This window comes from Panthera onca, chromosome E2, assembly GCF_046562875.1.
Source record: "Panthera onca isolate mPanOnc1 chromosome E2, mPanOnc1 haplotype 2, whole genome shotgun sequence".
Classification (NCBI taxonomy): domain Eukaryota; kingdom Metazoa; phylum Chordata; class Mammalia; order Carnivora; family Felidae; genus Panthera; species Panthera onca.
The window spans coordinates 17,558,371-17,585,468 of NC_138353.1; the positions used below are offsets into that span (position 1 = coordinate 17,558,371).

General features: G+C 52.5%; 1 protein-coding gene and 2 long non-coding RNA genes across 3 annotated transcripts; all 3 read right to left on the reverse strand.

Annotated features, from left to right (window-relative positions):
- Positions 1–11,229: 11,229 nt before the first annotated feature.
- Positions 11,230–17,774, reverse strand: LRFN3 (leucine rich repeat and fibronectin type III domain containing 3). The gene is made up of 3 exons (XM_060652053.3): positions 16,622–17,774; positions 13,898–15,340; positions 11,230–11,858 (listed from the first exon to the last, which is right to left on the reverse strand). The coding sequence occupies exons 2-3, from the start codon at positions 15,322–15,324 to the stop codon at positions 11,393–11,395; spliced, it is 1,893 nt and encodes a 630-aa protein (XP_060508036.1). The 5' UTR covers positions 15,325–15,340; positions 16,622–17,774; the 3' UTR covers positions 11,230–11,392.
- Positions 17,775–21,913: 4,139 nt separating this feature from the next.
- LOC144614662 (uncharacterized) lies at positions 21,914–23,830 on the reverse strand. Its single transcript, XR_013552647.2, has 2 exons — positions 23,632–23,830; positions 21,914–22,161 (listed from the first exon to the last, which is right to left on the reverse strand). It is a non-coding gene; the product is annotated as an uncharacterized LOC144614662 (long non-coding RNA).
- Positions 23,831–24,660: 830 nt separating this feature from the next.
- On the reverse strand, positions 24,661–26,554 carry LOC132691045 (uncharacterized). The gene is made up of 2 exons (XR_009615570.2): positions 26,316–26,554; positions 24,661–24,871 (listed from the first exon to the last, which is right to left on the reverse strand). It is a non-coding gene; the product is annotated as an uncharacterized LOC132691045 (long non-coding RNA).
- Between the last annotated feature and the right edge of the window lie 544 nt (positions 26,555–27,098).

Genomic DNA, 27,098 nt, shown 5'->3' on the forward strand with positions numbered 1-27,098 from the left:
TCCAGAATCTATAAAGAACTTATCAAACTGAACACCCAAAACACAAATAACCCAGTGAAGAAATGGGCAAAAGACATGAATAGACACTTCTCCAAGGAAGACATCCAGATGGCCAACCGACACATGAAAAAATGCTCAACATCACTCGTTATCAGGAAAATACAAATCAAAATCACAATGAGATATCACCTCACACCTGTCAGAATGGCTCACATTAACAACTCAGGCAACAACAGATGTTGGGGAGGATGCGGAGAAAAGAGGATCTCTTTTGCACTGCCGGTGGGAATACAAACTGGTAGAGCCACTCTGGAAAACAGTATGGAAGTTTCTCAAAAAATTAAAAATAGAGGGGTGCCTGGGTGTCTCAGTTGGTTAAGCATCTGACTTCAGCTCAGGTCATGATCTCACGGTTCATGGGTTCGAGCCCCACATCAGGCTCTGTGCTGACAGCTCAGAGCCTGGAGCCTGCTTTGGTTTCTGTGTCCCCCTCTCTCTCTACCCCTCCCTTGCTTATGCTCTGTCTCTCTCTCAAATATAAACATTAAAAAAATAAGTCATTAAAAAATTAAAAATAGAACTAACCCCACAACCCAGCAATTGTACTACCAGGTATTTATCCAAGGGATACAGGTATGCTGTTTCAAAGAGGCACATGCACCCCAATGTTTATAGCAGCACTACCAACAATAGCCAAAGCATGGAAAGAGCCCAAATGTCCATTGATGGATGAATGGATAAAGAAGATGTGGTGTATATATACACAATGGAGTATTGCTCGGCAATCAAAAAGAATGAAATCTTGCCATTTGCAACCATGTGGATGGAACTAGAGAGTATTATGCTAAGCGAAGTTAGTCAGTCAGAGAAAGACAAATATCATATGACTTCACTCATATGAAGACTTCAAGATACAAAACAGATGAACGTAAGGGAAGGGAAGCAAAAATAATACAAAAACAGGGAGGGGAACAAGACATAAGAAACTCTTAAATACAGAGAACAAACAGGGTTACTGGAGGGGTTGTGGGAGGGGGGAATGGGCTAAATGGGTAAGGGGCATTAAGGAATTTACTCCTGAAATCATTGTTGCAGTATATGCTAACTAACTTGGATGTAAATTTAAAAAATAAATTAAATAAAAAATAAAAAAAACCTATTCATTTCAACAACAACAACAACAACAACAACAACAAAAGAATTGTGTGTGTGTGTGTGTGTGTGTGTGTGCGTGCGCATGTGTGCTCTGTGAGGATAGTCACTCCATCACCATATTTCCCAGGAAGAGGAGTTATTTTTTCATAGCTATTGATGCCTGAAGCTAGATATATACAAAGTGAACTTTTAAGAAATAACTTTGTTCTGAGGGGTTTGCATATTTCCCATTCAAATGGAATACAGAGTTTTGGAATGGATTAGAATATGAACTAAAGTAACAGCTCCCTAGGGTAGGAATATTTCTACGTTGTACATTGTTGCATCTCCAGCGCCTAGAACAGGTCTAGCCTAAAGTAAATCTAAAAAAAAATGTGGAAAATTAATAATAGCAAACATTTATGCATGCCAGGCACTCTTCTATTGACTCATTAAAAAAATATTTTTTTTTAACACTTACTCATTTTTGACAGGGACAGAGCATGAGCAGGGAGGGGCAGAGAGAGAGGGAGACACAGAATCCGAAACAGGCCCCAGGCTCTGAGCTGTCAGCACAGAGCCCATCGTGGGGCTGGAACTGCGAGATCATGATCTGAGCCGTGAGATCACCTGAGCCAAAGTAGATCACTCAACTGACTGAGCCACCCAGGCGCCCCAATTAACTCATTTTTTTTAATGCCACAACAACCTTATGAAGGTGTTGGTATTATTATCCACAGTTAATAGAGGAGAAAGTTGAGGTTCAGAGAGGTGACCTGACTTGCCCAAGATCACACAGCTTGTAGTAGGATTTGAATCCAGACCTTTTGGCTCCAAAATCCAACTCTGAGTCAATTTTAATAAGTGATTTGAAGTCCACATTTTCATTTCTAAGAAACTCCAGTCTCTCTCTGACTATCCTCTCTCTTTTCTCTCACCTCCCTGGTCCCCCACTGTTTTTCCAGACTGGGAGAGATTGAGGGGGGGGGAGCTCCCTAATTCCAGGGAGCAAAAATTCATCAGACTGTATACTTAAAATTGTACAATTAATTGTGTATCTTAGAACCTACTTAAAATAAAAAAGCATTGAACTCAAGGAACTAATGGGTGGCAGAGGAAAAGAATAAGTAAGTATATGGAAAGTGATATGACTTGTGAAAGAAATCAGGGAACGGCCAGAGTTTGTAAGGGATGAGAAATTACGATTTTAAGTTGAGCAATCTGAGCTCAATAAGAAGGTGGCATTTGAGCAAAGACCTGAAGGAGGTGAGGGAGCTATCATAAAGACATCATGGGGACAGTCAGTGTAGAGGCCCTGGAGGAGGGAGAAGAAAGTAAGGTGGCTAGTATGGCTGGAATGGAGTGAGGGAAGGGCAAGAGTGAGAAGAGATAAGATCAGAAAGGTAATGAAAGCAGATTGTATGGGACCACATAAAACACTGTAAGGACTTTGCTTTTGCTGGGTATAATAATAATTGCGTGGAAAGATTCTGAGTAGAGGAGGGAGTGATTTGCATTTAAAACCTGCCTCTCTGGCTGCTATGTCAGCAATCGAAGGTAGTGTTATGATTTTCTCCGCCCCTGATATCCTGGAATCCCATCGCCTGCTCACCTTCCGATTGTCTTGGGCGCGAGCGCTGCTCACTCACGCTTGGCTGCCGCGCAGCTTGGGTCCCGAAGCCAGCGCCCGGGGCGGTGCCGAAGCTAAGCACGCCCACGGGCGTCCCGCGAGTCTCCAGGAAGTGCACTACTCCTTGCCCAGGCCCATATGCCACCTCAGTCCAGGCGAAACCCTGAGTGGGGGCCTGGCTTTGACCAGAATGCTGCCCGTGATGCGGCTCGGGGCCGCCGGGGATGAGGCGCCAGTGCAGGTTGGGCAGCGGCTGCCGATCTAGGAGCACCAGGGTGGGCTCACGCGCCACGAGCACCGCCACGTTGGAAAAGCCCGGCTGCGCTGTGAGCGCGAAGCTGCGGCTGAACGCGTCCACCGGGGGCAAGAGAGCGAAAAAGGGATTGTATGCGACGCCCCCGCGGGCCGCAGCCGCAGCCAGGAAAAGCACCTGCAGGCGGGCGGAGGAGCGCAGCACCAGGGGGCGCACTGGGTCCACCGCGAAGTGCAGCACGGCTCCAAGGCCCAGAGCCCGCGCCCCTTTGGCACCGCCCCCCCAGAAGTTCAGGCTGCCCAAACTGTCAGCAGCCACGTACACATGATCTCTGGGTCCAGGAGCCGCGGGCGCGAACGGGGGCACGGCGTAGACGCGGCCCCAGTAATCCTGGGGCAGCAGTTGTTCGGACACGTGGCCACAGGCCTTATCTCTCGCTTGCAGGCAACTGTGGCCAGCCAGCAGCGCGACGGGATGAGTGGCCACGACGCGGGTGCCTGACAGGTCACCTGCGCTCTGCACCTGCAGCGCCTGGAAGGGCTCAAGATGTACAAGGAGGGGCCGGCTGGCAGCATGCTCGACGCCATCCAGCAGGATGGGCACGGGAGGCGTGAGGCGCAGGCGCGTGGGCCTAGCGCCGGCTACCACCGCAAACTCCTTGTGCCGGTCGTGGGGCTGCAGCGACGGCGTCACCACCACGTAGCGAGTACCCAGCAGGCGGCGCGGAAGCGCTAGTGCCGTGTCTAGGGAGGCGCGTCCACGTGCGTTCACCACTGTCACTCCCACCGGCCGCGACGCTGCTAAGCGCACCGCTCCGCCCGCTTCCCGCCGCGAGCCCTGCAGTTCCACGGCGCCGGGCAGCCGCACCAATGCAGTGATGCCTGGCAGCAGGCTCAGCGCGCGCCGAAAGGGCGGTCCCCCCACCGGGTACGCCCTCACTTGCACAGCCGTCGGGGGCCCCTTCGGGGGTGGCGACACGTACAGCCGGAAGTTGGGCTTGTCGGCGCCCCCATTCTCCAAGAAAGCCGTGATGAAGTAACGGCCCTGGAAATCCACAACTGCAGCCGTTGGGCCTGAGAGTAAAGGAGGGAGTCAGCACAATCTGTTGGATTTGGCCACCAAATACATCAGGTTCTAATCCTGACTGCCACTCACTAGCCATGTCAACTTGGGCAAAGTACCTAACCTCTTTGGGCCTTAGTTTCTTCATTTGTAAAAGGAGGTCTTGGCAGAGCTATGAAAATATTAGATGAGATAATATATGTAAAGGCCATGGAACAATATCCGGTAAATATTAACTTAAAGTAATGTTGCTTCCTTTGAACCATCTGTCGCAGAAAGGCCTGCTCAGCCCCCTTCCCACAACTGGTTCGGCCAATTCCCTGCCACAGAGTCTACCAAAATAGTCCCTGGTTTCAGCTGGCCAGGGCCCACGAAGCTCCACCGTGGTCAATTTTCTGTTAACAGAACCACGTCAGGCAGCCCCAAACCCCAGCCAGCACAGCCAGTCCCCTGCTGCAGATCCAGACCAGCTCACCAGTTTTCTGCATCCCTCATGGATCACTTACCCCACAGGAAACCCAGGGCACCAAGGCACAGAAGGGCAGGTGTGAGGGCATCCATGGCCGGGCGGGGGGATGGACAGATATGGGTCAGTCGGTTGTCTCTCCTGCCAGTCTGCCTCCAAACCCTTGCACTGCAGCAGCAGAAGAGGGTACAAGGGGAATCCCAGAGAAGGGCTCAGGCTTCAGAGCCCAGGAAAAAAAAAAAGGCAAGGCTGGAGGTCTCACCTGCAGGAGCTGGACTGAGGCCACAGTGTGGGGACATTTATAGTCCCAGATGCCTGGGCCTGGCCCTCAGCATCCTCCCTGGGTCAACACCCGGATGTCCCCATCAGTACTGGCTCCGTTCTGACTTGGTGCCATCGATTGTAATGAGGTCTAATTATGCGGGTGGGAGCGGGGAGAAGGGGCAGATGGAGGAATAGAGGGGGAGGGACAGAGAAAAAAGGGGAGGGACAGATATGGGGAGGTGAATTAGGAAATCAAAGTGGGCAGAGCAAGACTACCATGGCTTCCAAGAAAAGAGGGACAGGACTCCTGAGCCTGCCAAGGACAGAGAGGCTTCAGGCTTGAACTTTTGGGGTCCTGGGAAGGAGGGGGCAGGAGCCTGGACTCCTAGATTCTGAGGAAGAAGGGGAATAGACACCGGACTTCTGTGTCTGAGGGAGGAGGGGACCGGGGACCTGAACTCCTAGGTGGCAGAAGTGGCAGAGAAAGTGACAGAGGCAAGAGAGGACACCATGTGCTGGATATAGAGGTCTGGAGGATATGGGGTGGAGCTCCCCAAGGGAAGACAATGGCTTCCACGTGACTCCCCTCCTTCCAGAACGTCCTGAGCTGGAGGACAATGCAGTTGCACCCTCCATGGAGGATCCGGGAGGACGGACAAGGCTAGAACTCCAGACAAGGAAAGGCAAGGGACCTTGGGTACAGTTTCCAGCCCCTTCTCCCCCAGGTTCTGGGAGACTGCAGCCCTAGCTCCCTTCTCCCCCCAGAATCCTTGCCTTTGGTAGGGAGTGTAGGGGGAGAATTCAGGAAGGAATTATCTCAATAGCTTCATTTCTCACCTGCTTGAGATCCTTCCCCTGCTCTTCAATACCAGCGGAGGAGGTGAGGGAAGGCTCCACCAAGGGCACAGGGAACAGCGTTGGTGTGTAAAAGGGTGGAACTTTCAGGGAGTGTTTATTTCCTTCCAGCCTGAGGTGGGAAACATATGTGCCGGAGATGCAGCCGGGAGCTGGTTGCTGGGGGAGTGGGGCAGGGGGGGAAGGCCTAAACCGCCAGGCTGAGCTGGAACTCTTGTCCCAGGAACCCAGGAGAGCCATAGAGGGTTCTGTGTGGAGAAGGGTAAGGTTTGGCTCTACCAAGTTTCTATGAACCAGAGTGGGAGACTGAAGCCAGGGGCCCAGGAGGGGGAGACACAGGGACCCAGGTGGTTGAGGCCAGAGCTAGAATGGGGTGGGTTGAAAAAGGAGGAAGAATAAGTGGGAAGGCTGCTCAGGAGGCTGAGTGGAGGTTGCCCTGAGAGGACCTGGGAAGAGGGGCAGGTTTGGGAAGAGGTTAAGGCCAATGAGGCATCCAGTGGATGTGAGAGGCCTGGGGGCTGTCCAGGAAGCCGAGGGAAGCCAGGTTTAGGAGAGGGGCCAGCGCTGGGGACAGAGATGTGGGGGTCATCAGCAGAGAAGGAAAATGGAAGCTTGGGGCCACGTGGAGAGGTGACGCCCCAGAAGGAGGTGACCGCGGAAGCAGGAAGGGGATCAGTTCCCAGCCCTGGGGGCCACAGCATTTAGGATGAAGAGGAAGTTCCCAAAGATCTGACGTTTTAACCAGAGGACTGGGGAGGGTTGAAGTGCACTCCAGGGGTTCCACAGAGTTGAAGCCAGAATATACCCAGAATAAAGTCCTTTGAAGTCTCACATTTTATACTCTCCATTCTTGCCAATTTTGCATTCACTTTCATCAGCCTATCCATGTGAGTTCTCATATAAAGATTTTCACGTACTTACCGGTGACACCCATTAACCTACCCTTGTGCAACCCCCAACAGTGAAAATCTTCAAGTGAAAATGGAGCTCTAGATTCAGTCTGTGGCACTGAGCCCCCTGGCCAGTCTCCTGGTGCACTGGGATGTCTGTCACCCAAGTATTCAAGGCCCTTCATAGCCTGCCCACAGTGACCCCTTCCAGAGGCAGCCAAGCCTCCCACCCTGGCTTGCCTGTTCTTTGCCACGTGTCCCTAGCCACCCTTCCCATCACAGACAGCTAGATCTTTCTAAAGTCCAAACCTGACCCAGTTCCTCCCCGGTGGCTCTCTAGTGCCTCTGGAAAGGAGTCACAGCTCCTCAGCATGGTGGCTGGCATCCACCCACTCCTCGGGCTCACTCATCACTACCCCCCCTTCTTCTACCCTGTGCTCCAGCTACACAGAACTTCGGCCAGCTCTCCAAGAGTACAACCCTCTCTCCCTTTCTTGTGTTTTGCACACGATGTTCTCTCTCCTTGGGAGACCCTCTCTTCTCCTGGCTCTTTTTGTATATTCCTCACGTACGCAGGGCCCAGTGCAAAATGAAAATGTGGAGTCCTTTGTTCAAAAATTGTTAAGAATTTTGTGATGGCGACAGCAGGGCATTCAGCCAAGCACAGGGCCCTTCTAAATGTGAGGTGCTATGGGACTGCACAGGTCATACTGCTATGAAGCTGGCCCTGCATTCGGGAAATCATAGACTCTCCCCACCTCCTATGCCAGGCCCAGTAAGGAGCCCGTTCTGGGCTCCCAAAGTCCTTTGGGTTTAGACAGGTCCTAATCAATCTTGCCTGTGCTTCCCCCATCCCGGCACTCCCCCACCCTGGGATGCCATTGCCTGGTGAGGATGTATTTCCTCCACTGGACTGGAACTATGTGAAGGTGGGGTGTGGGGCTGTGTTGGTCACCACCGTGTTCCCGGCATCACCCTGTACAGGTCTGGGCAACACCAAGCACTGACCACCCATCCTTGCTTTTGTGAAGCATGACAGACACTAGGGAGGAATCAAAGGCAGAGGCCATGCTCATGTTCAACCCCGGAAGAGAAACATCCCTTTTCGGAGGATCCCTTTATCTGACTCTCCCGTATATGTGCCCATGGACAGAGCTGTGAAAGCCTGGCATTAGCTCAGGCCCGGCAAGGAAGGGATCACAGACACCGAGACACTCGGGGCCTGAGTTAGATTAGCCACACCCAGACACATAGGTTGCATGCAGATGGGGGAGTGTCCTGGTATCAGGACTACAGTTACTTCGAAGAAAACGCTCCAATAGCCTGGAACTTTGGTTTCAGGGAATCTGGTCTCAAAAATATGCAAGGCATTCTGAAAGCCACACAGGGGGTGGGCCGCGGAAGGAGTAGTAGCCCTCCCTACGTTCAGGAAATTGGTGCACCCCGCTGGGCAGTGTTGGACAAGCTACATTTTAACTTTAAAGTCTAGATACATGTGACCATTTGTCCATAGTAGTACTGTTCCTGCATGGTGCTGGGGGATAGTCCAGGCACCCTCTTGCGGAGGCAGAGGGATCCATGCTAGAGGAACTAGCCTGCCCGCATGTATATTTTCCCACATTCCTGTCTTCCAAACTTGTAATTAGCTACCGCTTGGTGTGTGGCCCCTTCCAGGCCTGCATTTCCTCGTGCCCACATTCCCTCCAACCAGCCACAGCCTCTGCCTTGGAGAGCCGACGTCCACTGTCTGCTTGGTACCTGAACCTGGAAAAGGTTCTTAATTCCCACGCTTCCTCATCTAAGGGCTGGATCCTTGGTATCAGACACCAGGGCCCTACAGCTCTTCCTGCCAGTCTCTGCAGTCTTGCCTAAGAGCTAGGTTATTGGATAGGGTCCACATTGTCCTCCTCCGTATAGGGGATAGAGGCCTCTGGTGAGGTAGCCTCAAGTCTCTCTCCAGTCCATCCACTTCAGGCCCCAACCTGATCTGGGTCAGCCTTCCGCCTGGACTACCACAGTGGCCCCTTCCCTGGGCTCCCTTCTTCACTTCTGTCCCCCGTGTGCAAATAGACCTACCACTGGAGCTTCCTGAAGATCAGGGGGCACGACTCTGTTCAAAACCTCCAATGGCTTCTCATGCCACTTAGAAAATCTGGACTCTTCCCAGCAGTCTACAGGGTCCTGCATCATCTCCGCCTTCACACTTTCCAGCCTCAACACAGCATCCTTCCCTCACCCCACCTCAGCACCCACTTCAGTCCCTTTTATTCACCACGCATCCCTCAGCCCCTACACTTCTGAACAGCATGTGCACGAGGTACCCTTTCCACCCCCTGTGTAGTTGACTCCAACCTGAGCATCCTTCAGATCTCAGCTGAGTAGTCACTTCCTCCAGGAAGCCTCTCTCAATCTCTCTTCTTGGGTCAGGTCTCCTGGTTATAGGGTCTCACAGTTCCCATGAATCTCTCCTGAAGGCTCCCCTCCCCGTCACCACAGCGGCTTTACACTTGCTTGTGTGATTATTTAACATTTGTTTCCCCACCAAATGGTGAGATATGTGAGGTCAGGACCTGTGCCTATATTTTCTCAGTACTGAATTCCCAGTACACTGCACGAGTAGGCACACACTAAATTGTTTAGATTTTAAAAAAGGGTTGAGGAATGGTGCGCTCTGGCTCCCCCTCATGCCAGCAACTGGTATTTTGTAGCTGGCACTAGATCTCCAATCTTCCCCCTCCCTAGGCCCCCCCTTGGCCAAGACACCTCACGCTCCCTGCTGGCTTCACCTGACCTCAGCCACCGAGGGTAACAAACAAGGACCTCATTATGCTGCTGGAGGAGCTGCTCGGGAGTCAGATCAGGTCCCTGGGACTCAGGTTGTTCCCATGGCCAATGGAAGATCATTTTCAAAGCCTACACCCACCAAGAAAACTTAAAGAATCTAGGGTTCTGTCCCATGAGGACGAGGTCATGTGCACCAGGTCATGCGGATCGCCAGCCCAGTCTTGGGCCCTCTTCACCATGCCCCTCACACTAGCATCACTCCAGAGAACACTCAGACGACTTAAGTCCTTCTCCCCCACCCCCATCTCTGCCTTTGGACCCACCACCACAGGTGGACTGGGGCCAGAGAACACTATTCCTTTTACTGCCCATCTCATTCCTGGATCTCCAATGAGGCCTGGTGTTACCAAGGCCCAGGGTTTGGGCTTCCAAACCTCCAGGTCTGGTGCCTGAGAGGGACCTAGGGCAGCCCAAGACAGAGTGAGGACCAGCCTTGCAGAGACATAGGGCTGAAAGGTCCAGATCAATCTGGACCAGGCCTTAGGCCCACAGAATCACAGGGTCTACACTCCCTAATTACACTTTCTTACTTCCTACTCTCAAATCAGCTGAATCTGGCACCTGCCCAACCAGTCCCCTAACACTGCTCTCACTGAGGTCACTGTGGCCTTGGTATCATTAAACACAATTGTCACTTGGGTCTGACTTGCCTGGTTTGCTTCACTCTGTCCCTCCATCTGCTGCTCCTGCTTAGTCTCTGTCAGGTTTTTCTCCCTGTCCCTTAAATATGGGAAGTCCCATAGGCTGTCTCATGACCCTGATGGTCTCCATTCCCCATTCCCCATCTCGGATGATAGAGCCTCTTTTCTGTTCCCAGCTCCAGCCTCAGACCAGGGTCCCGAGGTCTCCTGGCCACCACCCCCTGGACGTCCTCTGTCCCCACCCCCCGCATTCACCAAGTCCCCCCCTGGCTTCAGCATCTTCCCCAAACCTGCACCTCCTTCCTGGTTCTGTATCAGGTGGCTCCACTGTCCCCTCCCCTGGCCAGAGCCCTGGGCCTCACCCTGGACACTTCCCTCCCCCACAAGCCCTTCAGCTCCATAACCCATCCATTCAGCTTCCTCTCTCACCTACCCCCTACTCTTTTCCCCCAGCCCTGTCCCACTCCAGCCTTGTCCTTACCCACCTGGGTGCCTGCCTTGGCTTCCCCCAGGCTCCCAGCCTCAGTCTTCCCCTCTGGTCCACCCTCCTCATGACAGCTGGAAAGATCTTCCTAAAGCCCAGTCCCGCCCTTGTCCCTCCTCTGCATAGATCCTCCATGGATCACCAATACTATCAGGCCAGTCTGATATCTTCAGCCTGGAGGTTCTGGACTCTGCTCACCTCTCCTGCCTTGTTTCTACCACAGTACCTCCACTGCCTGGCATTTACTAAGTCCTTGCTTGTGTTGGGCCCTGTGCTGGGAACAGCTTTCCCTTTCTTCTTGGCCTAATTATCTCCTTCGGAGGTCATGCTCAGATCTCATCTTTCCTCCAGGAAGCTTCCCTGACCACACCCTAGGCTGAGTCTGGCACCTTTCCTGGGCTCCCGTAATCTCCTAGGCTTCCCTCATCACCACATCTTGGATCGCTCCAAACTGTCACTGTCTGAGAAGGGCTTGAGGCTGTCTGGGTCATGGCAGCATCATCCAGCACAGGGCATGCCCAGGGAGCACGCTCAGGGAATTCTGTTGACTGAATGGATGACCATCCTTAGCCTCATCCAGGAACCTCAGACAGAATGGAGCAGGGGTCTCTCCCCAGAGGAGGCATTCCCAACTCCAGACCCCTGCACAATCCCCCCCCCCCCAAACCCCACAGACAGAGACAAGGGCAAGGGCCTAGGCCCAAGCTTAGAAAAATAGGACTTTCTTGTTGTGCCCCGGTGCCCCCGACACCCTCCCCATCAGAGTTTTAAAAACCGTGAGCCATTTGGTGAGTCTGAGGCCAGGACCCACAGGGTGCCTGGGTCCTCCCACCCCTGGGGCCAGAAGGGCCGTAGAGGTGGGTGCGAGGCTAGGGTCCCGTGGGTTCGTGGCTGGGCCTCCAGGGCTCACAGTCCAGCTGGACCACGGTGTGGGCCCTGGGCACAGCAGGCTCAGGGGCAGGCGGGGCCGGCGTGGGGCCCAGGGCGCCGTTGGTCTGCGAACAAACGCTGCTGACGGGTGCAGGTGCCTTGGCCTTGCCGGGGGGCTGGCCGCCGTGCACCTTGTAGCGCATGAGCAGCACGAAGATGAAGACCAGTACCGAGGCCACGATGACTCCACCAAGGGCGATGATCATGGTGCCGCCCAGGAAGGGTGCGTGCGGGGCCCCACAGGGCCGCAGCGCCGGCTCAGTGGAGAAGCGGGAGCAGCCCACTGGCCGTGTGGCCGTCAGCCCGGTGGCGCCGTCCTCGTACACCGCTAGCACGCACAGGTCATAGGTGCGGCCAGATGCCAGGTCCGACAACAGGAAGGAGCGGCTGTCGGCGGGAATCATCCTGGAGGGACAGGTAGGCAGGGGTCAGGTCTCTGGCTGCCCGGCACCCACCCTGCACTCTACCCCAACCCTGCATTCTGGCGGATTCCCCCCGCCCCTCCCACCAGTCTGCTGCTACCCCGAGTTCCCTCTCACCACTGCTCAAATTCCCTTTGATCTGATACCCTTCAGCTGCCTGACTGATAACCTCTGGGTCATCTTATGCTCCTGGCGCCTGCTGCTCAAATCCCCCAGTTTAATCTCCCTCCAGCCCCAGTGCCCAGATTCCCTCCCAGGCTGCTGCCCACTGCTTCTCTGCTCTGCTGCTCAGTTTCACTGGAGCCTCACTGCCCAACTTCCCTCCAGTCCCACCCCCCAGTCTCTCTCTACACCCTCGCTCAACTTCCCATCTTTCCCATCTGCCTCTCCTCCAGTCTGGGCCTGATTTCCCTTTTCCAACTGCCTGACTTTCCTCCAGCGTACAGCTAGAATTCTCTCATCTAACCACCCGATTCCCCCATGCTGCTGATGCCTGATTTCCTTCTAACCTGCCAATGAATGTCCCCCTAGCCCCATTGCCTTATTATTATTATTGTTGTATCTAGGGCCTGCTTTCCAGTGAGCCCTGTCAGCTGACTCCGTTTTCATGAAACTGATGTGCCTCAGTCATCACAGCTGATTTCTTTTTCTCCCTGTTGCCTTATTTCTTCTTCCAGCTCTGTCTCTTGATTCCCTTCTTATCTCTGTTGCCTGGTTCTTATTTATCCTTACCTTTCCCATTTCCTTTTATCCTTAGCACCCAACTCTACTTATTTCCTTTTGCAGCAGAGCACCTTGTGGGAGATTTAACTTGTTGTATAACCTGCTTTATTCCTCATCTGCTTTAATGAGGGAGTTACAGGGAACTCTGTGATTGTCTCTGAGAGGGTGGCTATCTAGAAGAGCACTTGTCTCATCCTCGCCAGGCAAGGTGGACAGGATTTGTGTGATTATCAGGTGTGGGGCCCTCCATGGAGCCCACTCTCCCTACATGGAGTGCTGCTGTCTGAGAAAAGGAACAGAATAGCTCACTAGATTTCCAGGACTGAAAGGGAAATCAGTTGACGATCTCTTGAGATGTGGGCCCCTGGGGAAGGAAAGTGGACCCAGGAACTGGGTTTATAAGGTGCACACCCCAGGCCCTGGGAAGCCCGATCCTCTACAGCCAGGCCTCAGGGACTGCACCCTTGGCCTAGCCTGGCAGCGGGAAGAGGGAACCGTCCATAGCCATCCATGCAAGTTAGACTTGGGTGAGAAGTGTCAGCAGCATCTGTGTCAGAGCCACCACTACTGGCCACATGTGGCCACAGCAGATGTTCCAAATGCTCTCGGCTCGGGGGCAGAAGATGTACTGATCCACTTCTCGGGGCTTATAAGCCCCAGGTTTTCTTCTACTGTTTGCAACAACTGAATAGAGACAGGAATCCCCAACGGTGGCAAAGCGAATGTTCCTGTTCATCTAGTAGGTGGAGCTTGAACTAGGTTTGATTTGATTTAGAAAATCAAAAATTGAGATGTCACATTAGAACTCTAAACATGTGGAGTTCACACTGCACAAACCCAAAGCCTATTTAGCCTCCTCCGCCATTTTTCCTTTCAATCTGGTCTGAGTTCCTTTGCAGCAGGGCCCCCTCATTTCATTTTCCCCGTGAACTCTGTACCTTCCTGTTTGATCTCCTTTTCTTCTCACAGCATGGTTTGCATCTAGCCCTGTCATCTGGAAACAACTAGTTTTTCTTTATCTTTATATTTGATTTGTCTGTACCCCTCTACCTGGCTCCCCCCGTTAACTTTGGACTCTTCTGGCCTGATTAGTTTTTACTCTTGCTGCCTGATTTCTTTTTTACATCTGTTACTATTTACTTTTGCTGCCTTATTTCTTTTTATCACTGCTGCCAGCTTTCTTTTACCTTCAGCCTCATTTCTCAGCTGTGCAGCAACCTGGGGTGTCAATGGATGTATTTCCAACCCTCCCCCCACCTCAGTCTGCCACCCAAGCTACCCACTGCCTGGACCCTGCACCTGTAGACGAGGATGTCATCGGCTGAGCTGTTGTACTGGATCTGGTACATGCGGATCCCCGGGATAGGCCGCTGATCTGGCCACTGGACAAGAGCAGCTGTGGCCCCATGCTCAGTCACCTGGACACCACGGTCCGTAGGGGGCGCAGTGTCAGCTGCCTTGGCGGAGGCGGAGGCAGAGGCAGAGGCGGCAGAGGGCGGGGTGAGGGCATCAGGATCCCCGTCCCGCGGGGGGTCACAACTGGTGCTGTTGGCTAGCTGGGGGGGTGGCGGGGGGCCCACGGTCAGCTCAACAGCAGCGGTGGCCTCACCAGCTGCATTGGCCGCAATGCAAGTGAAAATGCCACCATCGCCCGGCTCAGTGACCAGCAGCTCCAATGTCCCATTAGGGAAGGCACGAGCACGGCTCGAATTGCCCACCAGCCGGCCCTGTGGTGACACCCAACGCACATGGGGCTCAGGGTCCCCCACTGCCCGGCAGCGCAGGGCAGCTGGCCGACCTGCAGGCACTGCCAGCGGTGGCGAGCGGTGAGTCACCACAGGGGGCTCGCACACAAATTCCTCCTCGCCCACGGCCCAGAAGTAGCGGCCACCCAGAGCGGGTGGGGAGGCACAGGCCTCCAGGTCATCCTCCCTGGCCAGCCTCCGCAGCCACACCAGCTCGCAGTTGCAGTGGAGCGGGTTCCCACCGAAGGCCAGCACCAGGGCGGAGGCAGGTGAGCCTCGGGGCCTGGCTAGCAGCGGCAGGCGGGAGAAAAGTGGGTCGGGCGGGATGGTGGTCAGGCGATTGGAGGTCATGTCCAGCCGTGCCAACTTGTGCAGGCGGGAAAAGGCGCCAGCGGGCACAGAGGCCAGCAGGTTGTGGTCGAGGCCCAGTGTGTTGACATTGCCCAGGCGGCCCAAAGCCTCCCAGGGAAGCTGCTCCAGGTTGTTGTAGGAGAGGTCGAGATCCTCTAGTGTCTCGGCGCAGTCATCCAGGGCACCGGCCGCCAGGGCTGCCAGCTGGTTGTTGCTCAGGATAAGGTGGCGCAAGTTGACCAGGCCGCGCAGCTGACCCTCGCCCAGCGAGGTCAGCCGGTTCCCATCTAGGTGCAGGGCACGGAGGGCGCGCAGGTCGGCAAAGGCGCCGGCTGCCACATGGCGGATGGTGTTACGCGACAAGCTCAGATGCAGCAGGCCGGTCATGTTGGCCAGGTCCCGGCGGCGCACGGCCGCGATGAAGTTGTCCGCCAGGCGCAGCTCCGCTGCCCGGCGGTCTAGCGAGGGTGGCACGAACAGAAGGCCTGCCCCTGGGCACAGCACGCTTAGGGGCAGGGACTGTGTCTGGCAGCGGCAGCGGCGGGGACACGGGCTGGGTGCGGCTGGCTGGGATGGAGACGAGGCGGGGGCCAGCGGCAGCAGGCAGAGGAGCAGTGGAAGGACGGCCATTTCGGGCAGGGGCGGCCTACAGGGAAGAAGGGAGGCATTAGGGCGGGCTGAGGCCAGAAGAGGGGTGCCAGAGGGCATTAGGGTGGTCCAAGACCAGGAGAGAAGGTCACAGTGGGCTGAGAGCAAAAGAGTTGGGTCAAAGATGGTCAGAGAGAGGAGTGGGAGTGGTCAGACACATCAAAAGGCAGAAGAGATGGTCAAAGACTCAGAGGGATGTGTCATGGAGGGACACGGGGAGCAGAAATGGTCAGAAGAAAGGGAGGTAATTAGAGATGGTCAGAGACAGTTAGACAATGGGGGGGAGTGGGCAGAAGGGAAGCCAGAGTGTTTTAAATGTGGTCAAAGAGATGGGCAAAGCTGGCCAGAAGGAAGAAGTGGTCAGGGTGGTGGGAATGGCTACAAGTAGTCAAACATGACCAGAGAAGGGAGGTGGTTAGAGATGGTCAAGAAGATGAGAAGTGGACAAAGGAAGGCACATAGTCAGGGGTGGTGAGATCTAAGAGAGATGATCAGAGATGGTCAGAAATGGTCAAAAGCCAGAGAGGCAGTCAGAGAGAGGAGGAAAGGACAGACATGTCAGAAACAGCTGGAGATAAGGACAGCTGATTAGGAAGAGGAGTACGGGGAGAGGTCATCAGAGAGGAAAGGCAGCCAGAGATGTTAGAAATGATTAGGGAATTCCAGTACTCAAGAGAGACAGAGAGAAGAGAGGTGGTCGGTAAGGGCCAGAGATGGTTGGAATGGCCATAGACTGGCAGTCAGAGTAGGCAGTGGGCAGAGGGCAAGAGTGATGGCAAAAGATGGTCAGAGACAGGCAAACGCTTAGAGTGAGGGGTGGACAAGAGCGAGGAGCTGGTGAAAGATGATTAGAGAGAGGCACGACGGGCAGAGATGTCAAAGGTGGTCACTGAGTGAAGCAGTGGACAGAAGTGTCAAAGATGATCGGAGCGAGGAGTGGTGAACAGAGATGGTCAGTGAGAGGAGCAGTGGCTAGGAGAGGTGTCTAGAGACAGATGAGACAGATGGTGGGAAGAAACTGGAGAACAGAGTGAGAGATCAGAGACCTGGAGGTGCCAACAACTGGGGAAGAGGTCACCGGGGCAATGTTGGTCAAATAAATGTCCAGAGAGGCACGGCAGGAGCTGGAGGCAAACCCTTGGTGGTGGTGGTGGGGTGTCTGTTTCCTGGGGAAACCCCAAGGGTGCCCAGGGGGACCCAGCCCTCACTTACCTCCACCCCCAGCCACAAAGTTCCTCCCAAGTCCCTCCCCCGCATGAGGGTCCCCCAATAGCCTTACCTGAGCTGGAAGCCCCCCCCAGGGAGCAGAGTCCTCAGGCTCCAAGAGGTCAGGGGCTAGGTCTCTGGAGGGGGCGCCTGGTCATCCCTTCTCTGTCCCCAAGGCCTCTGCAGAGGGACTGTGCTGTGTCTCAGCCAAGATCTGTGGCCATGGAGTCTGTAGACCTTGATACTTGGGGTCCTAGATCTCCAAATACACGGCTTCTAAGGGCCAATTTTAGAGACCCAGGCTCCAGTTTGGGTGGGTCAGAGCGAGTGTCTCCTAGCTCTGGTCTTGGGATGCTAAACAGCCAAATGGAGAGTCTAGGGTCTGAGTCTCAAGCCCAGTCCTGGAATCCAATACTTGGGTGCTGGGTTCAGATATTGGGGTGCTGAGTCAAGATTTGGAGGTCTAGAGACCTCCAATTTCAGCATTCGGGTTTGCAGCAAGGACTTCAGGCTCAAACTCAGGTTTAGGCCCCTTGGAATACCGGGGTTCAGATCTTGGAATTTGAGGCCTAAATCTCAGAGTTCAGGTCCCAAATAGCGGGTTCCAGAGTATAGGTATGGGAATCTGATCCCAGATTCAAGGTCCCAGGCACAGAATTCAGAGTTCAGCTTCAGATTTGGGGTTTTAGATGCAAAGTCTTGAGGTTCAGACTCCAAAATTTGGGGTCCATATTCCAAGTCTTGGGGTTCCAGAGACTGAAGTTGAGATTCCAGCCCCAGATATTAGGTGTTCAGGCTCCAGGTCTTGGGGTCCCAGCCCCAGATCAGGGTCTCAGGCTCAGGTTTCCAGATCTCTGGATCCGATCTCGGGGTGCAGGCCCCCGATGTCGGGGTGCCGGCCCTGGGTTTGGGGCAGCGTGGTCCAGGCTTGCTTCCCGGGCTGCGGCGGGGACTGGCCCGGAGGGAGGGGGGCGGATGCGGTGGGGAGGGCGGCAAGGCAGCCCCGGGGGCCGGGGTGGGGCGAGGCCTGGGCGAGGACAGACGGACAGACTGGGACACGCGGGGTGGAGGCACTGCAGCGCAGGTGGGGGCGCAGGGGGGAGGGGCCGCGTTCAGAGACCCCTCCCCCGCCGGGGCCGGGGCGGGGGCCGGGCGGGGGCCGGGCAGGCAAGCCGGGTCCGGGCGCTCCCGCGGCCTCCTCGCCGGGAACCTAGGGCCTCGCGCGCGCCCGCGCTTAAAGGCGCAGGCCCTGCGCGTGCCCGCGCTTAAAGGTGTAGGCAGCCCCCTCTCGCAAAGGCGCGCCTCCAGCCCCACTTCCCATGGAGTCGCCCTGGCGTTGCTTGGGAGCAAGAAAAAAATCCTTGGATACAGAGAGACACAGAGAGAGACACAGAGACTGAGACAAAGAGACACACAGATTGAGAGAGACAGAGACAAAAAGATAAGCAGGCTTAGACTGAGAGGAGTACAATGAGAGAGGCAGATAGAGAGATGGAAGGATACACATATTCAAAGAGAGAGGGAAATACACAGAGACCGTGAAATAGACAAGGACAAGACAGAGACAGAAGAAGACAGAGACGTCGAAAAAGTCAAAGAGACAGAGACATGGGTGGGTGGAGGGGGTAGGTGGGAGGGGGTAGCAGATACTGAACTGGGGCAACTCAACTGTGAGGATGGGTGTGTGTGTGTGTGTGTGTGTGTGTGTGTGTGTGTGTATGTGTCCAGTTCTTATTCATAGCCCCGGATCTGCCTTACATCCCAAAGCCTTGGGCCCCCAAGCCTCTCTCCTGTCCCCTTGTCTCAGCACCACCTCCCTGGGATGTCCTTTCCTGGGTGGCATTTCCTTACTTGGACCCTGTTCAGCAACAAGCCTGATCTTTCAGGCCAGAGAAGAAACTGCTCCTTCCCAAGCCTCCTTGCCCTGGCTGCAAGGGGAAAACTTGGCCCCCCTACCTTGTGCCCTCTGGAGTTATAGCTTAGACCTAAAGACACACTGGGCAGATATCCCATGGAGGAAGAAAAAGATAGGAAATGGGACAGAGGCAGGGGGCTGGACAGGTTGACCCAGAAAAGTGTCCACTGCCTTCCCCTCTCCCTGACTCAGGTTCACTGCCCCACAGAGGACTCTGCTAGAAATGTACTAACACATGACTCACCAGGTGTGGGGCCTGCCTGTCCAGACTATTGTGAGAAGATAGTGGAGGGAAGGGTGGGGCGTTCCACACGTCTCCCGGCACATGTTATTGCAGGAGGACAGATGTGGGTGGTGGCCTGCATACCTGCCCTGGGAACTTGGTGATAGCAACATGGAGGACCTGATCTTTGGGACCCCTGGTCTGAAGGGAACACAGTCTTGGCCTTTGGTCATGGCCCTAACCCTGGGGGAACCTGAATGGTCACAAACCACCCCTGGGGATCTCCCTTCTGAGTAGATGAGTAAAGCAACCTTGTTGGGGGCAGGAACATCGATGCACATCCACCCGGACATCCCTAGCTCTGCTGAAGGTTTCAGAACAGACTTTTGGCTCCTTCCACTCATGCGTATTGAAAAACCGCAGCTAAAATTAACTCAGCTCTAGGGCCCGCCTTTCCAGATCATTAGCAAAGTTCATCAGTGCTCCTGGGCCAGCATAGCGGATATTGGTTACTCAGACACTCAAAAAGAGGATGTAGAAGTCTCAGAGACACTACAGAAGTGGTGGAGGTGGGGGAGATACAGGGAAATGCCGGAGGACAATCCGAGAGCACGCTGGAATTAGAGTTCAGTGGAACTGGATGATTTGGGGGAAATGGGCAGGGGATTGGGGGAGAACGAGGCAGAGGATGAAGAAAGTTAATAGAGGCTGCAGGTGAAGAACAGGTTACCGCTCTGGGCAACTGGGGCTTACTTCAGCTGGGGAACATTAAGGAATCTTGCAGAACACATCAAAATGATGGTTCCCCCTCTTTTATTACCCCCTGCAAGATTTCTTCCTGCTGCATTTATCCACCAGTTGTTACCCCTTTGGGTAATAGTTGTGTCTTTGGTGGGAGAGAGTGGTACTGAGAGCCATCTGAGATCTGAGACAGAAAAGCAGAGAGGGATGCCCTGCATGAAATAACCCGTTGGTCCTCGACATTGTAGTTGTTTTGGGATCACCTTGAACTTAACAATAGATCTCCAGGCCCCAGTCCCAGAGTTTCTGATTTGATACGTCTAGGCGGGGTCAAACGTTTGCATTTCTAACAAGTTCCCAAGTGATGCTAATGCTGCTGGTCCAGGGACCACACTGTGAGAACCGCTGGGTTAAACCGGGGAGCTCTGCAACCTGCATGGAACTGTCCACCACAGCTGTGCCGAAACCTAGTGGACTGAGGGGACTTAGCATTTTAAGTGTGTGCCAGAGAAACCAGCATATTTAGAGACATAAAGAGGGGTTTGGGAGCAGAGAGGGGCAGAGGCAGAGATGCCGGTTCAACATTTACTGTAGATTTCTGGGCATGGTTGTGTGCTAAATGACACGGCAGCAGAAGTATGACCAAGGCAGTGTCAGGTCTTGCTTTCATTGAGCTCAAATTTCAAAAGGAAAAAGATACATCTCCAGACAGCCCTGCGTGGTCAGGGCTGTGCTAGGAGAAGCTTGGGCTAGACAGACTGGGACTGTCATGTCAGAGGCCCAGGCCACAGTGGCCAGGGTGTGACAGGGGAAGCACAGGGCAAAGTAACACTTTGATGGCAAAGCACAGGCCAGAGTGGTCAGGGCTCCTGATGGGGGAAGCAGAAAGGTGTGGGGCCCCAGAGGCAGAATCCAACCCTTTAGGCGCTCCCACCCCCTGGGCCCCAGTCAGGGAGGCTTCCTGGAGAGGGGACCTTTATGCTGAGACCTGAAGGATGAGTATGAACAGAGTAGGTGGGCAAAGGGACCTCTATATTACTTGTGTGCCCTCATTCTATAGCATGTGCAGTCTGGGGGGTCCCTGCAATGCTCGAGTAGTACCGTGCATGTATCTGCATGTGCTATAACCCCTCATTAGCTCCTGCAAGGGTATCCTGATGGGATGGTGTTTTGGGGGGTTCCACTTAATTGCCGCATTTACTTAATTACAACATCTGGAGAAGGGGACAAAAGCAGCGGAAACAGCCACAGCAGGAAGAATGAGGTTAAACTGCCTGAGAGCTGAGGGGGCCTTGGGGGAAGAGGACTGCTCATATGCATGCACAGAATCTGCCTGAATATACACAAATACACACGGGGGACACATCCATATTCACACATGCACATCACGTACTCAGAGGCTCACCAGAACACAGAATACAGCAGGCGCATGGAACACATATACACCTGGCTTCCTGTTCAAATATAGGGGACACACACATGCACAGACTCACACTCAGACATGTGAGAGATCATATGTGTAAAAACACATTCTGCACAGATTCTCTCTTGCATGCATGTGTGAGCCACATTCCCACATGTATACACAAGAAACATTCAGAAAGTCGTATCAAATACCTATAAGGTATTCAAATCAATGAAGTCTGTTAAAAAATCACTTTATAAATAAACTTAGGCCCTCTTCAAGTTGGAGGTTGTTTGAGCAATCATGGATGGAGGTGGTGTCCCCTTATCCTCAACTAGTCCCTGCCAACCCAAGCCTAGCCAGTGGGGTTCATTGGAATTAGCTCAGCTTTGTAATTAGCACATGAATTGATACTGAGGACTGGGAATTCATTTTATTTTTTTTAAGTTTATTTATTTATTTTGAGAGAAAGAGAGAGAGCATGAGCGCAGGGCAGAGAGAGAGGGAGCGAGGATCCCAGACAGGCTCCACACCATCAGCACAGAGCCTGATGTGGGGCTTGAACCCACAAACTACAAGATCATGACCTGAGCTGAAATCAAGAGTCAGATGCTTAACGGACGGAGCCACCCAGATGCCCCAGACTAGGAACTGGCTTTAAAGATTAGGTCGGAAGGTGCATTTCCATACGGATGGGTCAAAAGAGAGGGGCAAGAAGACGAGTGCATACTCCCCACCCTCCCAAACATATACACTAACCACCACTGTAAATCAGACTGATGGGTTCCAGGCAAGCACTGACTTCTACAGGGCAACCACAAGATCCTGTGTATGAGGTTCTGCTTAGCTATGGTGGAAGACCTAACGTGAGGCTCAGGGTCTGCTTTAATGACTTCCACCTGTCAACGTGGAAGAAGACTTCCATAAGAACATGGGGACAAGTTTACATTTGGGCAAAGAATGGAGTGGAATATACTGATGAGTTTTAATTAGTAAACATATAGCCAGTGGGCCACTGTATGAAAACGCTATGTGAAAGCCTGAACACCACAATTGGGGATTAGAGTTTCATTTCACAGAATGACAGGGGGTGCTCAAGGTTTATTGATATCAGGGGCCCAGAGAGGAAGGGTCAGAGTATCAGTAAGTGTAATGTCAGCTACTGTAACAAAGAACTCCCTTGATTTCAGTGACTTCATACAATAGTTGATTTCTTGCCACAGGTGTCCTGCTTGGTTGGCATCTGTCCTCCATCTGGTGACTCACACAGCAGACTGGTTAATCTTGTGCCTCCATCATTTCCTGGGGCTCCAAATTATCTGCTTCCACCTGGCAAATGGGAGGAGAGAGGGTAAAGAAGTTTCACCAGCTTCTTAAAAAGCTTGGCCCAGAAGTGACCCTCTATAAACCTCCCTTCTGCCCATATTTTATTGGAGAGAACTAATCACATAGCCACCCCAGATGCAAGGAGGGCTGAGAACAAATCCCCAGGCTGGGCAGCTTCCTGCCATCGTAGTTATGCAGAGTGTATGGATGAAAATGGACCCAACATCAACCACCACCAGATCCACAACCTCAGGGGGAAGCAGCAGGAAGAGGCTGTGGGATCTCCTATTCACTACACCGAATCCTGCTCCAGGGAGACGTCTCAGCCCCACGCTGACCACCCACCCACCTACCCTGGTCCCGGCCTTTGGGGTGGGTGATCACAAATTTGACTCCTTTGAGGGCAAAGTGAATCTGGCTTGATTTGATAAAACTCTAGGTCAGTGCCGAAAGATGATAGTGAGTATCCAACACTTTTTTTCCCCCAAGCATTTATTGAGCCCTCACTGTGCCAGGCCCAGTGCTGGGAACACACCTGTGAATCAGGCACAGTCCAGGCTTTGGAATTTTGTCTCCTCATAAGGCAGAAAGAGAACAGGTAGTTTCTGGACCTGTGTTTGTCGCTGTGATATTCCATTATGAACAAGATTGGGGAGAGGGAAGGGACAAAGAAATCACCAGGTCTGCCTGCCTGTGTGTGATGGTGGGGTTGGGAGTGGAGGTTCAGTGAAGGGATGAGGGCAACATTTGAGGACGAAGTCACCTGGACCAGAAGGGGGTACATAGGTTTGAACATAATCCCTGTATTATCTGTGTGATCTATCTATCTATTATCTGCAGATCTGTGTGCTAATCATTAACCTAATGATTCCAGCTCCTAACACAAACCACTGTTGATTCAAGTGCTAATCAGAAATCTGATCTCTGTGAACACAAACCTGTGCTGATTCATGTGCAAACTGTAAATCTATGCTGACTGTAAACTCTGTCCTGGAGCAGGGCTAAATCACAAACTTGGGCAGGAACACTAACCAACAATCACCAACTCAAAAAGATCCACATGCTAATAGCCATTTTGAGTTGATTCATGTGCTAATTAGTATCTTGGGATAATTTAACTGAATGATCAGAGGGTGTTGCAGTCTTGGGGAAGAGAAGTACTGACTCTGAAGCCTGACAGTCTAAATTCAAATCCCAGGTCTGTTACAGACCAGTTGAATTGACTATGGGCAAATTATTCCCTTCTTTGGGCCTCAACTTCATTCTTCATTCATTCCTTCAAGAGGCGGGCTGGCTGATAGCACCTCATATGGCTGTTGGGAGGATTAAATAAGATAATTCATGTAAGAAGCTGGGAGCAGTGCCTGGCACAGATGTGTTTACTCTATAAGTACTAGCTGTAATAATGATAACGATAATATAGAGCCAACAGTTACTGTCCTGATTTCATTTAATCTTCATAGTGGCCCCTACCTCCAACTTCTTCACCACCACCACTCTTCCTTGGCCCATGTCTGGAAGCCTCACCATCTGGATGGGCTTCCCAGAGGTTCCCAGGGCAACCCAGAGTCCCCAAGTCCCGTCCCCGCTGCTGCTCCTCTCAGCACTATTCCCAGGTCGGGACACAACCCCTCAGTCGCCACTAGGGGGCAGCAACACACCGCTCAGCCGCTGCGCGCGCGGCGCATTGTGGGGCACGTAGTCTCGTGGGTGGTTTAAGCGGTGGTTCCAGCCAGGGAAGTAAACTGCATTTCCCAGAAGGCCACGCGACACCCTCTGCCTCACCTTGCTCAAATCTGGGGGCTGAGACCTCACCCCCACCGAGAGCGCGCCTCCGGAGCGGCGCGGGGAATTGTGGGGTGGCGGAACGGAGGCCCGCGCTCCGTGGAGGAAATGCTGCGCCGGCGCGGGCGGTTGGTCTAGCCAGATGGACCTTAGCGGGTGGGTAGGGGCAGCAGCTGTTCAGTCCCGGGAGTCGCCGCCGCTTTAAAGCAACGGCGTGGGGGCGTGGGGTGCTGCGCAATCCCCTACTCAGGGAACTGCGAGACCAGACCCCCGCCGCTGTGTATGCCCTGGAGCCAGCTCAGCCGCCTGCGGCTCTGCTGAATCTCCCCTAACCCTTGCCGGCTCTCGAGACTGTTCATGGCGCTTCAGTCTTAAAAGAAAACAATCCCTTCCCCTTCTTTTCTCTCTTTTCCTTCACAGTTACCCCCTCTCCCTCCTTTAAAAAACAAACAAAATAAACAACAAAAACCCCACCCTATTATGGTAATGTTCAACCGTGCACACGGGAAGAATGGGGTAATGACCCTCCAGGTACCCAGCACCTTTCTTCAGCAATTATCAACGTATGGCCAATCCTGTTTTATTTTTTCTGCCTCCCTCCCTGCAGAGTTAGTGTAAAGCAAATCCCGGACGGCATATTTCATCCACAAATACTTTTATATGTATCTCTAAAACACAAGGTTCTTTCAAAAAAATAACACCTTTATCACACCTAAAAACAAATAATTTCTTAATTTTATTCAGTATCCAACCTGTCTCCAGATTTCCCTGATTGTCTTATAAATGTCTTAACTGTTGACTGGTTCAGATCAGAATCCAAACAGGATCTGTGCATTGCATTTTGTTGGTACCTCTCACAAAGGTACCTGTCTGATTTGGCTGGTTGCACTTGGTGTCCTTCGTTATGTTCTTCTGTCTCCTGTATGTCCTGCAAACAGATGTAGAGGCTGCGTCAGATTCAGGTGTTTTGTGTTTTGTTTTTTGATTTTTAAAAAATGTTTATTTGTTTTTAAGAGAGAGAGAGAGAGAGAGAGAGCGTAATCAGGGGAGGGGGAGAGAGAGAGGGAGACACAGAATTCAAAGCAGACTCCAGGCTCTGAGCTGTAAGCACAGAGCCCGAAGCAGGGCTTGGACTCATGAACTGTGAGATCATGACCTGAGCCGAAGTTGGTTGCTAAATCGACTGAGTCACCCAGGCACCCCCAGATTCAGGTTTAATTTGGAGGTAAGTAGGCTTCATGGGTGATGTTGGGTTCTTCGCTCAGGAGGCACATGATAATGTCTTGATGTTTCTTTGCGTGTGATATTAATATCCAGTGTTGGGTTTGAGAGTTGTCAGCCTGACCCATCCATTATAAAAACACAGCCAAACTTTAAGAGGGAAGTGTCTACATGCTCTCCCCTTCATCTCTTTCCCTCTGTTTCACACACACACAAACCCCCAATAGTTTTGTGTTGCTAAAGCTCTTCCCTATTGCCAAACTCAAGAGTCACTTCTCTATCTTTAACTCAATGATCCTGCCATGATGGGCCTATCCTGTCCTGGCCAGTATTAGTAGGCACTAGCCACATAGTGGGCTAGCTAGTCCTAATTGAGATGTGCTCTAAGTATAAAATACATACTGGGATTTCAAAGATTTACTACAAAAAAAAAAAAAGAAAAGAAAAGAAAAAAAAAACGAATGTAAAATGTCTTGAGAATTTTAAAGACATTGATAATGTATTGAAACTATAGTATTTGGGATATATTAATAAAATATATGATTGAAATATTTTATCAAAATACTTTCACTTTTCTTTTCTTTTGAAATGTGGCTACTAGAGTTTTTTAACTAACACATGTTATTATATACATTATATTTCTATTAGAAATATTTTTAGAAATAAATCTATTAGAAACATATTACATTATATTTCTATTAGCATTGTTTTCAACCTAGTGATTTTCAAAATGTGATCTTTGGGTCAGTAGCAGCAGCAACAGCGCATGATAACTTGTCACAATTGCAAATTCTCTGCTGCCCAGACCCACTGAACTGGAATCCCTGGGGATATAGGACCCAGCTGTCTGCATTTTAACAAGTCCTTCAGACCAATCCCGTCTGAAAACTCCCCTTCTGCTTTCTGTGATGCAGTACTCTCCCAAACCCACCCACTTCTCACCCCTCCACTGTTAACACCCTGGTCTGAGCCCCATTCGGCACCAAATGGACCACCACAATTGCTAACAAACCTGCCTCTAATCTTGTGTCCTACTTGTAGTCCTCTCACCACGGCTTGAGGGGAGGGGCAAGGGGTGTCTTTCAAAACCATAAATCAGATCGTATTACTTCTCTGCGTAAAACCTTCCAATGGCTTCTCGTTGCACTTACTGTAAACTCCGAGCTCCTTCCTGTGGCTGCTGCAGCCCTCCGTCACGTGACCTCCGCAGCCTCCTCAACCTCACATTGTCCTCCAACTTCCCTTTCACTCTTTCGGCCCCAGCCATCTCTTCTCGCTGTTCTCACACACTCCCAGCTCTTTCCTGGCTCGGGGCCTTTGTGACGGCCATCCCCTCTTCTGGGAATAGAGTTCTCCCAGATCTTTGTAGTGTAGGTCTAGCTCTCTTGTCCTTCAGGTCTCTCAGTTCAGATGCCCCATCTCAATGCTGTCCTTGTGTCACTCCAACTGAAGCCTGACTCCCCGACGCCCACATTCACATATCACCCACCTCTCCTTCTGCGTGGCATGTTACACACATTGTTCTTCCTCTTCTTCATTTGTTTGTCTCCTCTACTAAATGTCGTAAGCATACAAGGGCAGGGATTCACCTCTCTTGCTTACCACTTTGTCCCCAGCTCCTACCTGCACATAGTAGGTGCTCAAGATAGGTCTGTTCACTGACCTAGGAAGTGCTCCTCCTCAGTCTCTCTTGTGGCTTCTACCTACTCTGAAGTCAGAGGACCACTGGCGTCCACAGTGTTTGAAAAATAGGAACACCCCGATGACCCTCCTGATTTCTGCCTTCTGCCGTGTTGGGATATCTGACAACTTGGAGCCCACTTTTATTTTTTTATGTTTATTTATATGTTTCATTTATTTATTTTGAGGGGGAGCAGAGGGAGAGGGAGAGAGAGAATCCCGAGTAGGCTCTGTGCTGATAGCACAGATGTGGG